Consider the following 18211-nt stretch of genomic DNA (forward strand, 5'->3'; position numbering starts at 1 on the left):
CAAACAGAATAACTGATTTTTTATTAAAAACCATACCATACCTTCTTGTTTTCACCATTTTCTAAAAAACATCATTAACAAAGATGTTAATATTCTATAATAATTAAAAGCTTTGGATTAGACCATATTTTTGTTTGATTAACAACTCAATAAAATTACACAATGATGACGTCTTATGAAAATTAAAAATCAATCTAGTCCGTGAGTTAGGTAACGAAAAAAAATTAGACACGTATTTTTTTATTTTGACATGTATAAGTTTACAATACTTAGAGAAAACTAATCAAAGTTTAGGATTGGAAGCAAATACACATCATTTCTATGTATAAAAGTAGGAAGTAACGTCACGCAATTTTTTAAATCAATATATCTTCGAAAATATTTATTTCCCTAAGAAAATAAAAAATACGTGTCTAATATTTTTAAAAAATCAACGTAGACGGACATTAAAATAAAAATTATCCTAATTCCCCACAGCTTACCCCCCACAACTTACCACAAACTCATTAACAAACACTTAAAACCAATTAGGTAAAAGAAAATCCGTTTCTTCTGTTCACAACACACCTATCTTCGAGTCACATCCTCCTTATACGATTACACGCTCTACATGCTGGGGAAACGGCGGTAGGAAGAGTATCCGATGCACAAACCAATGCTAACTAATGTGGATGACAGTTTAGCTTCGTGTGGTAATTAATTATGTTGGTTTATTAAAAATTATGATGATTTTAGTCGAAGAAATATTTTTTTGAGAGTTGATTGATCATTCCAGAAACGTTCCATTTTTTTAAATAAAAAAACTTTTTTATAAAAAAAAGTAACCGACTTTACTGAAGAAAGACGGTTAAAAAATATTAAAAGGATCAAAATTATTGTATGTTTCTTATTTAACACCGACCTCCGAAATAAAAGTTATTTTGACTATTTTAGTGTTCTTTTTAACCGATTTTTTTCCGTTAATTCGGTTTTTCTTTTTTTTAAAGATTATTTATTTAGAAATGGGATGTTTGAGTGATGCCTACCTCTTAGAAAAAAGGCAGGTAATAAAAACAGTTGGTATAATGAAAAAAAAAACTTATAAAATTAACAATGCAACGAAATCATTCGTATAGATTACAACGGGAGATTAAGCGTTCGGAATATTGGTAGCATTTTGTTAAACTGTATGCTAAATGGCACCACTGCCTGTCTTTATTAAACCTTTGGGCCACCACAACTACAATCAATTTACAATATTATCAAACACGTTAAATGGAGATAAATAGATACATCCTACATTATTTCAATTGAATGTCACACGCCACTGAATACTAGTATGACATTATTATATTCTACCATCACATATATTACTATCATTATCACACGCTATTATGTCTCACTTCCTTACAAGTATATCACGTGTTAACCTGCAATCAATAACTTTTAATTTGTTAACTATTAAGCATATTAACATAATGTGTTTTGCCATTGTTACCTCGATTTTCCGCACTTTGAGACGCTCGTTTCTTATGCATGAGGGTGCGATTTCGAAACCCACTGCTATGATGTACTTTCTTACATTATTTACAAACGGTGAAGGAAAATATCATGAGGAAACGTGAGGTTTTCTAATAAGACTGAAATCGCCAATCTGCATTGAGCAAGGGTAGCGAACCTCTTAGCACGGATAAGGTTTGAGCATTAAGCTCAAACCTTATCCGTGCAAGAAGAGGGCTTTTGGTCAGTAGTCACCACTTATAAGTTGTTGATGTGATATGGCGTGAACGTGTTTGAAATGATTCATTGTCACGATTACTATGAATTGAAGTCAATTACAAAAATGAATGCTTGTTTTTCAAGCTTGTGCTCAGAATTTGCTTTAAACTTGGCCAAGAGTAGTAAGATCCGAATGCTAAATGTTTTACCTAATAATGCACATCATTGCAGACTGTTATGACTGAAAATTTTGAAAACGATATACTTGTATTATTTGTACTCGACTTAACACAAAACCTGAACCAAAAACAATACCTAATGAAATTGACAATAAAGATATGTGTAAGAGAGCTATTATATTTTCGTATCTTAACACTAATGACGAAACTAAAGGAGAGCAGTAAGACTCAGATAATAAGAATCTGTTAGAAGGAAAGCAATACTTTACCACTAAAGTATCTAGCGTCTAATAATATAAGTCCGGTGTGTGTACTAATTTATAAACCACCTCCGCTGGTGCGGCTTTCTTAGTTTTTTATCTAAATGCCGGTGAGCCATGCGTTCGAATCGCGTGCAGTGCATTTTGCGTGTACATTCAAAGCTTTCTCAGTTTTCTTTGATAGAATTCTTTGGTTATATCTGGCGCTAGACTAGGTTTTTCCTTTGCGTTTGCTTGCTTTTTTGATGTTAGTATAACTTGTTTGATTCCTGATTCGTAATGTATGTTTAGTTGGGTCGCTGTATACGGTTTTGCTTTTAGTGTGTTTGTGTGAACGCTATTCAATTTATTGTTCATGCTTCATTTGTTCTTTATGTTCATTTTTTTCTAATTCTGCTTTGTTATTGACTACTTTATTTGTTTTATTAGGTCGTAAATAGAGAATAGTTAAGGCAGGAGACAGTTCAGGTTACTATAATACCATAAAAGATTTGAATTTAAAAGTACCATGCATAGTAATAATTATAAGTTACAGAAATAAGTTCAACATTAAAAATTCTAACTTCTAACTATTTGACTATGGCTCTTTGTTATACCAAGAATGATATCCATTCTATCATCTTCAATAAGTATACATTATAGTGTAAAATAAGAAATTCTTGAAATAAGTAAGTAAACCCTAATATTTGGTACACATACTGCTGTACATCTCTGCATTACCCAATAGGTAACTGTTAGACAATGCCACCCGGCATTAAGTCCACCATCGTATGTTACCTATATACAGAAGTGTAAATAAATAAATACATAAAATCTTTGTAAGAAACATTATCAGAAGAGATTCATTCATCATCATCATCAGCCGAGAGACAGTCCACTGCTGAACAAAGGCCCAGAACCCCTTAGTCCTTTACGTAGAGAAGAAGAGATTAGCTGAACGATTGATTCACAACAAACATACAAGCAGAATCTCCGTCACCTATAAGATCAGACTGTTACATAGCGGTCCAGTCTTGCTCCAACTGTCTCTAAGAGTGAATATAATTGATGATCATTCGCTTCCGTTACACTGGCACACTGCTTTTTATTGACATCATTAATTGTGAGCTATTTAATTTTATAACCGCTTTATTGGCTTTTAATACTCCATTATACTTTTTTATTGTCTTCATTTCCTTTTGTTGCATTTCTTGGATAAACTGTGATCATGAAAAAAGTATTAAATATGAATAAAAAAAGTATAATATATCTACAGTAAAATTTAATAAGATGTGCTTACAGGCCTCGTCTTGTCCCACTTTATCGCAGGCAAAATACATGCATTGTCAAATTTTTGCTGTACCTATTGTATGTCATTGATTTTTTTGTTTTTTGCGTGTGAAATAAATGTTTTTTCTTTCTTACAATTTCCAAAAAAAAATTCTTTTCATAGGAACAATGACTGTACTCTATTTGACAGCAGGAAAAAAGCTTTATTTAATTTATAAACTGTGATGTCCAGCCCTCCTGCCATGTACAGCGACTATGGCAAATCCATTTTATGTAGAGGAACGTCCACATTCCATTTTGATGATAATAAAGCCCGACTTACAGCTTCATAAAATAAATATATTTTTCATCTTTATCTCTAGAAATAGATCTATTTATTATTCACATCACATCCATACTAACTACTACTAATACATAAGCCACGCTTGCTCAATGCGGGATAGCGATTTCAAACTTTTAAGTAGGAATTACAAGCCCAGGTTTGCTCAAGATGTTTTCCTTCACCGTTTGTCAGTAGTGTTTAAATAATCTTAGAAAGTACATATAACTCGAAAAAAGTCACATTGGTACTGCGCCCTCATGAATGAGAAGCGGGTATCTTAAACCGCCTAGCCATCACAACAGATGTCTCTTATTATAAAGACAAGCAGGTAATTGTCAGCTCTTCTGTGTAAGCATAAGTATCATCGTCTTAATGATCTGTAGTTTATCTCGCTACTTGTCTTGCGTAGTTAATCACCGTGTTTTATTTACTGCGATTTTTATCTCTAAGCCGTAAATCATTAAATTAATTAGTATCCGTTCTGATCGTCTTTCTTTGCTGCTTATTTTAACAGCTTAGCTTCAATTGTGATGGTATGAATTTAGGAAACTATTGAGGTAGTTAGTTGGGGTAATTAGGCCTACAGTAATCTCACTCATAAGATGAAATACATTGCAAGCGTTGTTTCACGTCGGTTTTTTGTGAGGCCGTGGTATCACACCATTCGTGCCGAAGCATGGCTCTCCCACACTTAGAGAAGATGTAAGCTCATTCATCAGAGAGGATATGGGCTCCACTGATCTAGAAACAACTCAAAGATTTCAAGTCATCGTGGATGTTCAGCAAAGGACGTCTTATAACCTTGTGATCGATATGAGAATGATAAAATTAAAGATTTTAGGCACATGATCATTACCTAAAAACTAAAATACCTATTACCAGCGAAGCACAAATGCAAATACTCTCAACAACACCCACTATTAACAAAATAGTCTCAAGAAAACTCTAACAAATAAAATAATATACTGTTTATGAAAATGAACGATCTTTAGTTACCAAGAATCAGCATGCAAATGGCTGTGCCCAGTCGAGTGAGACAATAGAAAATAATAAATTGCTATTTGATCGACAAACGTGTAATTGTATGTCACTGTTGTTACTGTGGATAATTTCTGATAGTTATAGCAGTAGTTCATTAACTTTAAAATTATTTATGTAATGCATCATTTCCTTGCAATAGCTAATATTAAAGGAAATAGTATGAAGATACAAACATTCAAGAAGACAACGAACTCCTTTTTAAAAGGCCAGCAACGGACTCATGTCGCCTCTGGTGTTGTGGGTGTCTATGAGATGCTAATCGCTTATCAGATGATCTGTCAGCTCGTTTGTCTTGTTTCTAATTTAACTTAGATGTTGACTTGACATTTAATAGTTTGACTGCCAACAAAAGTCTGTTGAAGGCAAATCTTTCGCCTACGCCGGTCACTTTTACCGCCCATGGCGTTTAATATGTTAATGATCAATACTTATTTCTTTTTCTTGTAAAACGAGGTCTTCGCCCAATAGTACGGTATGTGACGGTAGGTCACAGGATGATATGATAATTTAAATCCATCTCTATCTTATATCATAGCCAAATTATCAAATTGTCCATCTATTGCTTCATTGATTACATTAAATAATACTTACTCAACTTTGATTTAATCATCAAGATGTTTGATATCGATTTGGTTGTCAGCATCTGATGTATCTATTTCATCGGCCCCTGTATTGTTGTCATGTAATTTTATCTTGATTTCTTAATAGAAGTATGAATAATCAAATTCGATCTTAAAATATTCTCCCTAATTAGTTTCATCATTATATTGTTTGCTAGTTACTAAGTCATTAAATTCACTTTATGTGGAAAATATAACGTTACCGTATTCTTATAAACCCCGTTAAGTACGTGGATTATTCAATGAATGCCTTTGTTTTAAAGTTCAAGGTGAAATAACAAACAACAGTACCAAATTTCAAAATAATTTATTAAACCTCTCAACCCCAATTAAAAAAATAAAACAAACATTCAGTTTTATAAAATTTTCTTTCAGTCGTCATTCGTTGGTCTCTTTTAAGAATAGTTTTCATCATCATTATAACTTATAATTAAAATAATAATAATAAATAACTAACCTAATAATAACAGGGTTAATATAATAGTACGCAATTATTATTTCTGATTACAAAATAAATAAATAAAAGGTACTCGCGTAACCACCTCGCTGATGATTTACATCAAGATGTTATTTTAAAGGATAGCCAGTAATTAACTACTTACTCTAAACAGCACCGTATACATATAATAATAAAGTAACTTATCAATTAACACTTACCGCTATTTTTACAAAATTGGACAAACGTAGAAAACAGAAATGCACAGTACCCGTCGACTAGCCTAAAGGTCTTACGATAACGTTATGATTAATCCATGATTACAATACATTATTATTTGTATAATTATTATATTGTTATTACCATTATTCATTTATTATTTGGTGCGTCCGATTACATAACCCTATATAACTAATGTACTGAACATACATACATACACACATGCAAAAATCGCGTTCGCAATCTTATTTACATAATAACATTTAAATAACTTTGATATCGTCATAATTACGCATTGAATAAATAATAATAAATAAACATGGGACTAATCTAGCGAATAAATACTTAAAGATAAACTTTTTAAATTAACTACCTAGCGTCGTTTGAATAAGCACAATAAATATCATTTTTGGTTAAACATTATTTCTTTGCAAGGTCCAAAACACCGTTTTGGGCTATTAAAGTGCAAATAAAAAATGCCGTGTCGTTGTGAATTTTGTAAAACTATGGAGTCGTAAGCCTGTTGTATTATCTAAAACCTACTGCTTCTTGGCATAGGCTTTGTAGGCCCTGTCCTGAGCAGCAGCTTCGTCCTCCACGCTCCTCCTGTAGTGACCCCCAGGACCCGTGGCGTCGAAGTCGCTGCCGTAATGAGACGACGAGTACGTGTGGCTCTGAGACACCTGCGGATGCTTCACGATCTCGTACGTGGTCTTCTCATGGGACTCTCCACCAGCAACTAACTTCTTCAAACCGATGATCGCCGAAAGCAACAAAGCTATCTTACCGATAAGTAAAGCCTTTCCAGCAATGAGCGCAATCGCGTTGAATGCCATCATCAGAAATCCACCTTTGATCGCAACCCCGGCAAGTATGGGACCGATCATCTTCTTCAGTTTGCCCCTAGCTTCATCTAGGGATCGGCCGACGTCATCACCAACATCCATTGGAGAGATGAAGACGCGATGTGTCTGCATCAACTTTGTGGTAGCAAGTTGTAGATATTTGTCAATTTTGTCTGACGGTAATGATTCAAGGTCCTCATCTTCAGGGAGAGCATTAGGTGATGCCCTGCCTGCTTCGGGTCGTTTCACTAATGTGATTCCATCAAGGATGGGCAGTGAGTCCGCCCGCGCCGCCCTGTCCGCTAACTTGGTCGCCTGTATCTTCAAACACTTAACTATCTCCTGGGAGTGCTCACAGTTGTCGTACACCTTGCCCAGCAGCCTGAGGCTGGCCCCGAAGGTGTCGGCCGAAGCAGACAGCACACAAAAACACAAAAGGACAATACCGCGGCACTGCATCTTGTTGGAAAACCGCGGGTGTCCCCTGTATGTGGACCGATGTCCGGCTTATGCGGTTGCGTCTATTGAAATGTGCACCGTGTAAATGTGCACTGGCATTTATCTATTTTCACCGGGAACTGCATTTATCTATAAATCTTTTAGAGCGTGCAATCGCTGCATCGTATGGCCGTGCACTGAGGCGTGCATGTGCACGTTGGGTCCACGCTTGTATTGGTCTGGGTGTAGGTGTGTGAGTGACCAGTCATCGCTCTCATGCTGACTAAGCGGTTTGTCAAAGTCAAGGTCATTGTATGAGATTTGGGATTTAAGGGAATAAACTACTTTGCTTATTGCAATGAGCATGACGAACATAACACAACGTATGAACATTTCATTTAAAGCAATTTGTGTAAGCATAAAACATTACGAGTGAGAATTTTGAAAGTCACCCTCACTACAGGTACAGGTACAGGTACAGACTCCGTATAAAATATAGAATTCCAATTTAGCTATCTGCTTCCCACAAATCACTACATCTAATTTAACTTTTTGGCTTTATTTATCTCACAGAAAACGGACGTGAAACAACGCTTGCGGTCTAATTACCCCTCTTTCTAATCTTCCCAATCCACGATTCCCCTACAACCCTTAAATTTCTAAACGCCAAAATTGCGTTGCCGGCGTACTTATAACGCCTCTGGTGTTTCGGGTGTCCATGGGCCGCGGCGATTGCTTACCATCAGGTGAGTGGCATTACCATTAGCACGTTTACTGGCTTATACCATAAAAAAAATACAATGTTTTACAGACATAATATTATTATCCAAAGCACAAAGGAGTCTTGATCTAAGAATGCACAAACCGTTAACCTATATACTATATCACACACAGTGCACTGGACCTGCTCAGTTTATTACCATATTCATTGTTCATATAAACGTGGTTACTTTACGACACTCCCATAAACTTATACGGTCTACTACATGAGCGTGGTACAATTTTATTCTATCTCAATTATGTAGCAATCGGCACACTTCTACACTGCCCTACATCAGTTATACACTACGCATTTCATTTGTCTAGACAAAGATAGGTCTAGATAAGTGGTGGTATATAGTGGTGGTAGTACAAATCTGGTGGTGTAATTTTATTGTTCTTATTATTTTTCTGAAAGACTTATATTAATTAGCTTCCTGCCGTATACGTACCTTTACCATCATAATTGATGGATATGACAATTTACTGATGGACTATGGACTTCAAATTAGTTTTCTTAAACTACCACAGTTTAAGTGTGTTTTTCCTCCAGAGATGTGCTATGTAGCTAAAGATATAATAGTGAGATGTGAAACTATGTAACTGTTTCCACTGATACTAAGCTATGTAGTTGTGTGAGTAGTGTAAAAAGATGCGCAGCCCGAATATGCGGTGTATTTATAACAGGAAAGACATCCAAAGCAGGCATCCACAGCACGCATCTTATCATATAAAAAACATAGCCTAACTGACTCCGTTTTCACCAGTGATAAGCTATGCATGTACCAATGGATAAGATTGAGTAGTCCCTTTAGCTTTTTTGACAAGGGTAGGGGGTGGTAAATGAATTTGTACTCTAACGTTTCCAAACAGTGGTATAGTAAAAGCTGTAGTAAAAGGGACAATCGAGCAGACGGATAACTTGGGGGTAAGAGATCAGCGCCACCCATGGACACCCGCAACACTAGAGGAGTCACAGGTGCGTTGCCGACCTTTTTAAAAGGAATACGCTCTAGCTCTCGACATTTTTCTACAACCTAACCAATGCAGATTCTTGTAACCAGTTTCAGAATACCGACGATAATCCGTTGAATCTTTAGAAAACGAACATAATGTCTTGTCTTGTCGTGTGCTAATCTGTTCCATGTAATTGGTAACATTAACCTATCGCTCGGTATCATCGCAATTATCGAATAAATTACATAATAGTATGCACGCGAGCTTGTATGTTTGAACGTCGTTGTTGATATTAGTCTTGTAGTATTTTTGGGGGTGAGTAGAAGTCTTCGTTTGTGGCTGTTTTTTTTACTTTCTTTTTCTTATTTAGTAAGAGATTGAATCTTGTTGTTCGAGTGGCTGGAAGTCTTATTTTCAAGTTGTAGGTTTGATAATAATATACATTAGATAGTATTATTAAGTATTTTGATTTTAGAAATTTCGTAGAACCCAATTGCACGAGATCCGCAATGGTACTCAAGCATAATAGTAGTAATCTGATTATGGTCATAGGAGATTATTTCGTAATAAATTTCATTCGGAAAAATATTACCAAGTCTAAAAATGGAAGTTACACAAAAAACGTGTTTAATTTTCTTAACCAAAAAAAGTCAAGAACAGCGCCACCTAGTCTGTAACCACCGAACTGCTACAGCGAGCTATGAGCCTCCGGCACCCTCCGGCTTCGTAGCCAACCAATACTATGAATTTACAAAAAGTTCTATCAACTATGAAGTTATAAGTTTAATGTACTCAACAATGCAATTATATTATTTGTATACATTTTCGCTTCCTAGACTTAATAAAAAAAAACTTAAGCTACTTGGTAGGCGGTTAATAGGGAACCATTATAGTGTTAGGTACTTGCTGAATGATGCTGGATTTACCTAATATTTCATACGTTAGTGCTCAACCTTTCTGAAAAATAAAGTTGTGATGATATACTGCTTTGTTTGTTGAATGATTGAAAATGCAACTATCGAACAGGTTCAATTTCACTTACCCTTTTGAAAAGTAAAAACCTTTTTTGATGGGTGAAAATAATCCAATGGCTTAAAGTAGAATATTTGTGGCCACCCATTTTTTTAAGGGGGAAAACATACAGTGACTCCTTCCACCTAGGACGAGGCAAGAGGAAGTGCCAGACTCTTACTGACTAAAACCACCCCGTTTCTACTCCTGCTTTTAGAACCAGAGCCCTGTTAATCCCGCTAGGTAGTCCGCAGCTCCGGATCAGGCATCAGTCCTACTGGGCTCCATCTGTAGTGATCTGATGGCTCTTCTAGGCGAAGAATCAGTGTCATATTGCATACTTATGTTAATCTCTGCCTACCGATTCGGGAATTTAGAGAGGACGTAATTGTTCTGTTAAGATTTTCATATTATTAAGTGTTATTAAGAGTACATAATAATAATATATTTGCGTAGAATATCAGCAACATTCGCTCAAACTAAATCGTGATATACTTGACGGAACTTAAATAGGTGTACGCACTGTTAATGGCCGAGTACAGGCGCTGGTGGTCGTGGATCGTGGTACAGTTTTATGGGATGAATAATGATTTTATTTTGACAGTTCTTAATATTTTTTTTAACGTTTCCCCACACAAGGATTTTTTCCTATATCGTGGGTGCATTTACAAACATACAATTTCACATGCACAATAATTTATGGACCCGAAACAACAATTTGTGAATCACACAAATATTTGTCCATGCGGGAATCGAACCCGCACACGGCAGCCAGTTGCCCAGTCACCGTGCCAACCGGACAGTCATAAAACATTATGTTAATTTTAAATTTTATCTAAATTAAGACATTGTTATATCGGTTAGTGGGTTTCTCTAAATTAATTAGATGTAGGCACATCTTAACATTTATTTTTCTAAATATTTAACTGAAACGAAAATGATTGTTATTCTATTTTAAACGTGATAAAAACGTAGCGGGGTTGATTTTCGGCAACGGCGACCTCTCGTGTCCAGCATTGGTTCAAGCCATAGTGCGGAGCGACCGGGACGCCGTCTCCTCCATCTGCGAAACAGTCATGCTAGCTAAAGAGGCGGCGGGGCGCGTGAGGGAACGAACTTCCTGACGCCCCAGCTTTCGTGAGAGACACTCCAGGCGTAGGGGATCGTAACTAAATCTAATTTCAATCAGTTCTATTCTTGTTTCTGTCTATCTTGAGAAAAAAAACAGCGTTGCCCCGATTTAAAATTTTCTTCTGTGTCGTGGATGCGTTTATAAAACGTACAATTCCGGAATAACAATTTATAGAACACGTGAAAAACAAATGGAAATTCTCATTACTATTTTTTAAACTGCACCCAGAGGAGTGGACGGAGCGTAGGGAGGCCTTTGCCCTATAGTGAAATAATCATAGTTGAAAACAAATTAACTTTTTTTTTAAATCATCTTTAATCCCGAAGGGGTAGGCAGAGGTTAATGTACACCCACATTTCACAATTTATGTTGTAAGTCCCATGTGGTGAGCCTATTGCCATATACCGGGCGCATTTCCAAAACAATTTAATAAATAAAAAAAATATATATGTAAACAAAATCAACTCCAACCTCTACTTGTACATCGCAATTCCCATGAAAGTGGGTGATACAGGTACTTGTGTGTATTAATGCGTGCTTAGGACAGTCATACAGAGTTTATTGTGTGGAAACTTCATTAGTTACACTTAACATACTCTGTATGAGGCGCGTTTAACTTTACTCTGTATTTATATGTATGGGATGAAAGTGAATTAGAGAAGATTTGTTATTAACCTTGAATTATTATTTGAGGTCGAAGAAAGATTAGTGTGATGTTTTGTGCATGGGAATGTTGTAGACTATTGTTTTTTCAAAAGTATTGTGTTAAGGAGAAAAGGCAATTCAAAATGGTTTTAGTAATAAATTAAGTAAAGAGAAAATATGCAACTTCACTGCTTTTCTTCCTAAAGGGGCAGGCAGAGTGCTGCACATTATGGCACGTAATGCCAGTGTATAATGTACACCCACTTTTCAACTTTGTGTTATAAGTCCCATGTAGGTAGTAGGGGCAATATTGAAAATAGAAAATAGGCATAGAAGTTTTTTGTAGAATGCTTTCATAAGACATTACAAAGTATCGGACTGCCTTGTTGGTCGAGTGGTTGCAAGTGCGACTGCCAGACAAAGGGTCTCATACTGTGCTTTTTTCGGTTTTTCGAAAATTTCTCAGTGGTGGCACGGAGTCTAGAATTGTGCCTAGTATATGGAAATAGGCTCACCCCCTATTACTTGGGACTTATTGTAACACATAATATGGTGAAAAGTGGGTGTACATTGTACAGCAGCATTACGTGCCGTACTGTGCACCTCTGCCTACCCCTTCGGGAATAAAAGGTGTGACGTTGCATCATCATCATTTTTTTTTAAAAGTCTAAATGCGAATGGCCTTTTACCGCAAAAGTTAGTTCTTATAACCAAATTCCTATAATACTTATTTCAAGTTCAAAACAAACAGGAAAATAGTTGACACCGGCTACTTACACAGAGTTTTTACGAACGTTGCATAAGCCACTCTTTAATCAATAACCTTTCGTTGTATACTTGAGGTACTATCAACTAAATCACTCGTGGTTAGCTTGCTTTTACAACCATTAAAGTAATGTCCGGATTAATTTATATTTTGTATTCATTTATATACCACATTTACTCTTGTAAATAATTATTAGAATTATTGTGCTTTTTTTTTGAGGGGTGAAAATCGTCCAATGACTTCTACTACCCTGTTCCTTCTCCTATTTTGGGCTGGAGCCCCGGTAACCTTTTAATTAACGTGCTATTAAACAGTATTTAGTTGAAACAAACAGTACAAGATCTTGAATTTTGCGGGTTTATTTACTGAGTATGGATTTGTATGAACGTTGATACATATTCAAATTAGTATTTTTCTCCTATATCATGTTAGTATTTATTGGTCGATGTTTATCACTTACTAGTCTTACTGCTTGATAGTCGTTATTGTATTACCTAACTACACTAAAGAAAAGACTGACGGACAATTATTTATTTCCTCATTTGTTGACGTCTCAAAAGTACAGTAACAGTAAAATTTCTGGTTTAATTGGAATAAATGATTAGACTTTGGCTTTGAATACCCAACTCATTTACGTAGTCATGAAACATTTAGCCGACAGTACTTCCTTTATATTCTTACGTACGTAAAGCAGTATATGTATGTGCCTAATCTATTCAAAACATATCGACACTAACTGTGGTGAAAGTTAATATAGAAAAAAAGCTGTCATGGCTTCCATGGTCAAATTGATGATGATGAGTCCATTATTATAAATATTTACTCAGCGAACTGAAGATCTCTTGTTAGCCAAGTGGGCGATTCGTTGATTGTACTCAAAAGGGCTTTGTGTTAAAAGTTTTGTAGGAAGGTGTGTCTTGTTAAACTTGGTAAAAGTAGCTGTATAAAGAGCTGTTGCGTTTGATTGGGTATAAAGCAAACGAGTGACTGTATTTTTTATGGTATAAGCCGGCAAACGAGCAGACGGATCACCCGATGTTTAGTAATTGCCTCCGCCCATGAATAACCCAAACACTAGAGGCGTTAAAGTGCGTTGCTGGCCTTTTAGGGGTTAGGAATTTAAGGGTTGGTGGGGGATGGAGAAGATTGGAGAGAGGAGTAATTGAACCTCCTAAAAATTTCTCAGTAATAGCACGGAGGCTGGAATTGTGTCCAATATGTGGCAATAAACCCACCACTTATTACTTGGGACTTATAACACAAAAGGTGAACATTGTATAGTGGCTTTACGTGCCGTAATGTGCACCTCTGCCTACTCATTCAGGGATAAAAGGCGTGATGGTACGATGAATATATTTTCAATACTTTTATAGATTTTGTATAAACAACATTAGAAGCAGAGCCTTTACAAATCTGTCATCAAGTTTTCATACAAATCAACATGCCTAGTACAAGCTATGAACTCCTGACCTTACGTCAGTTGAAGTTAAACCGACGGATGATTATTGTCATTATCATTTCAAGAGAAGCGCAGAACGAATCTCAATGGCCCCCTCTCTCTTTTATGTTTATTTTCATTGTAAACAATTATTGTTTTTTATAGTAATATGTAGGAAATGATAATGTAGTTATGTTAATGTAATTGATTTTTTTAAATTATTATACAAATTTTTATATATAATAACTTTCGTTAGACATATTAAAATAATAAAAATCGTCAGGTAACTCACGTAAATATATTGAGAAAAGCTCTACTAGTTTCGAGCCGCAGGGGGCTCTTTGGCATAAGCAGTGAGTGCAGACCAGACGTGTGTTTGTTTTAAATAATTGGGTAGTTTCCTAGGTCAAACATTAATTATTTTGACATTTCCATATTATAAAATATCCCAAAATAATCGTACTTTCATTCATTTATTTGACTTTATACTTATTTATTTATTTTTTCTAGCAAATTTTAGAGTAGTAGAATGCTATTGACGCGAAATAATTATGACGTCATAAGTTGCAATCTCCTACAAAATTCATTTTTGACATTTCGATAAAAAGTATTGAATTTGACTAGTAGGAAACTACCGAATTGAACCGATTTTGATGTAGTTTTCAGCATATTTTTCAGAAATAGGAGAAGGTTTCAGGAGTATCAATTAATTGACTTAAAAAAAATTTACGTGGCAAAGAAAATTGAAGACTTTTTTTATTTTTAACCTCAAGCTCATAAAACCCTACTTACAACACTGTCAATCATACACATACATACATAATTACAAAGAGATCGAATGGTTCTGTTTACAACCTATAAGTGGTTTATGCGTCGTGATAGCCCACAGCCTCGATGGAAGGTCGTGAACTTCTCAAGTTCGATTACGCGGCCGTGCAAGTGTGTATTGAAGAAAGTGAGTGTTAAACCATTTAGATATTTTATAGTTTCTAATTTTTCTTTTTTAAAACACTATTTGGAAATAACCTTCAAGAAAAGAGAATACTCCTTTTTAAAAGGCCGGCAACGCACTTCTGACTCCTTTGGTGTTGCGGGTGTCCATGGGCGGCGATGATCGCTTACCATCAGGTGACTCGTTTGCTCGTTTGCCACCTATTCCATAAAAAAACTTTTTCATGTATTAGGGGTGAGCCTATTGCCATATACTGGGTACAATTCTAGGCTCCGTGCTAGTACTAAGAATTGTTCAAATAACAAAAAAAAAATCAGTAATACTTTCTTTTTCTTCTCCTCTAATAACAACTTCTGATTTGCTTCGTTACGGGATCCAAGACAGTCATTCATGTCCCTGGGTCGCGCCGGACTTTAGTGTTCCGGTGTTTTCAGAGTTGTACCTACTGTAGATTTTGGCTTACAGGAGTTGCAGCGGTATGGGCGGTTGTGGCGGGCTTGTCCCAATAAAAAAAAACTTTCGGGAATCGAAACCCAGACCACTTGCCCAGCAGTCAAAGACATGTTTAATGTATATCTGTATCTCTGCTTACCCTAATATCAGTATAAGCAAACAACAAAGTAGTAAATCACGCATCGTGAAAGGCTCGCCGTGAATCAATTTAATTACTATTTCCTATAACTTACATGCGATACATCAGTACGTAATTATTATAAATGTGAATATAATTCCGTCTGTCTGTCTATGTTAGACTTCACATATAAATTCTATGTCTAAAACCTTATCTCGTTTTTTTTATGGCAACTATAAGCCGCTAAACAAGCAGTCAGATCACCTGATGGTAAGCAATCGCCGCCGCCCATATACACCCGAAACACCATTTGCGGCCTTTTGGGGGGGGGGGGTTAGGAATTTAAGGGTCGTTGGAGGAATGGTAGTTAGGCAGATTGGGAAGGGGGGTAATTGGGTCTACGGTAACCTCATTCACACAACGCAAGCGTTGTTTCACGTCGGTTTTCTGTGAGGCCATGGTGCCGGCATGGCTCTCCCACATTGTATATTTATAGTTTATAATTTACAAATATAAAATTAATACGAGCAAAACCATCCACAGAGTATTGTATAACAATAATATTTTTACGACAAAACGTATTATGATTTACAGTATAAAAATATAATTACAAACGCTACATTAATTAGCTTATGTGCTGGATTAGATGCAACCGGATTTAATTAGCCAGAGCAGCTAAATATGATATACATCTTTATTTTTTTGTGATATATGGAGAGCAAAAACGATCAGACGATCACCTCATTTTTAGCGGTAAATATTGCCTTTGGATACCAATATACTGAACGAATTAGAAGTACGTTAGACAGTTGATAAGTCCACAAAAAAGAGCGATTTAAAATACTATCCGGAGCTGCGACTACCTAGCACGTAACCGGGGCTCCCGTTCGAAAAGCTGGAGAAGGAACGGGGTGGTTTTTAATCAGTAAGAGTCTGACACTCCCTCTCGCCTTACCCAAGGCAGGAGAAGTCATTGGATGCTTTTCCCCCATTAAAAAAACTACTGCATAGTAATCCATCTTAAAGATGATAAAGCAATTCAATCTGACATAATCAAAACAGTTAAGTTTAAGCAAAAAACATAAGAGAAAGTATCCATATCACACATAATGGCTGGTCTTCATACTTTTACTAACATCGCATTAAACTCTAAACTGAATTACTGAAATGATGAGTTGTAGTTAGCTTACACTATCGGAAATTACGTCATTATCATTATAAAGTGTTTTTGGTGGTTTATTACATACAATATACAAACAAACATACTCCCCTCACGCCTGTCACCCATGGGGGGAGGTAGAGATAATGGAACCCCATTGCTACGAATCTTACATATTTCTTTCGCTTTATTAATAGTCTTGGTGATATATATTATTTTTGTAATGATTGGTAAAAAAAAAACATCTTCAGACAGTTAAAATATCTATCCTTAAAAAAACTAACAATTTCATTGTTTTTCTTTAATTCGTCATTATAAATATTTTTATTGTAATAATAAAATTTGCCCTAGTGACACACATTACTTACATTTATATATTCTTCAAAAATACAAATAAAATAAAACTTCTAAAAACACAGAGCTGCCACTAACATAGCACAACGTAAGCTAAATATACACTTATAATTTATTTGGCTATGACCGCATGTGTAATAAATAGGAAACAAAAGTAAAAAAATATGTAGCTACTTTGAATAATATGTAAATTTTTCATAATATCACCTTATACACGGATTACTTGCGTGAAAAACAATGCTGAAATAATATTTATGATTAAGTTATACTACAAAAAATATTTTAGCGCATAAATTGTTTGAATTGTTCGCTTTTAAAATAATTAAATTGTATAAAAAGTAAATTATTTTTATCACACTATAATTTATTGTAAATATGAAAATGTGTGTCTTTAGATGTTGGTCCATCAATAACGCTGAAATTCTGAACGGATTTTAATAAAACTTGGTAAACAGACGGAGTGTGTATCAACTTGGATGATGCGATATATTTTTACCCACGGGAACGCGGGTAAAGCCGCTGGTAGAAACTAGTTTTACATAAAAAGATAAAGATGTTTCCTTTGACTAGGACTTTTTCCAGTGTTATGATATTATGTTTATAAATCCCCACACCATAATATTTTTGGGACTACAACACCCGATACGTAGCGTTAAGCCCATAGAGAGTTTCAATCTTTTGTTAAATAATGAGAGCAAAAACTGCCTCTTACTCGTACTTTTACACATCTTTGAATATCTAACTAGCTTTTCTATAAACTAATTACATGATAACTGTTACCTTTCCCCATGCTTGTGAATTTCAATTTTACGTACGAAATCTGATGATAATGAACCATTACTACATGCCTAAACACCTAGTATACTGCATATTACCCAATTCGCTTGAAAATATTGTTACTTACACAACAATAAATAAAAAAAATGTGACACAATTTTTCAACACATACAACAACATCAATTATCAATGAAAATCAGGTCAAACAGCGACGTATTCACATATATATTTTCACTAAATCGTTATACATAATCCCAAGTCCATCCCTAAGCTACGAGTAACCCATATAGTATCTTCTAAGCGGCACAATCGAGCCTCTCAAATGCCCCCGTAACATAGCATATAAATTGCACGCCGAAGTCA

General features: G+C 35.5%; 1 protein-coding gene across 1 annotated transcript; it reads right to left on the minus strand.

Moving 5' to 3' along the window:
- Positions 1-5679: 5679 nt before the first annotated feature.
- LOC118270474 (uncharacterized) lies at positions 5680-7500 on the minus strand. Its single transcript, XM_035586070.2, has one exon. The coding sequence runs from the start codon at positions 7346-7348 to the stop codon at positions 6584-6586; it is 765 nt and encodes a 254-aa protein (XP_035441963.2). The 5' UTR covers positions 7349-7500; the 3' UTR covers positions 5680-6583.
- Positions 7501-18211: the final 10711 nt, after the last annotated feature.

The sequence above is a fragment of the Spodoptera frugiperda genome, chromosome 13 (genome assembly GCF_023101765.2).
Source record: "Spodoptera frugiperda isolate SF20-4 chromosome 13, AGI-APGP_CSIRO_Sfru_2.0, whole genome shotgun sequence".
Taxonomy (NCBI): domain Eukaryota; kingdom Metazoa; phylum Arthropoda; class Insecta; order Lepidoptera; family Noctuidae; genus Spodoptera; species Spodoptera frugiperda.

Coding starts and splice junctions, on each gene's coding strand:
- LOC118270474 (XM_035586070.2), bottom strand. CDS start 7,348: ATGCAGTGCCGCGGTATTGTCCTTTTGTGTTTTTGTGTGCTGTCTGCT.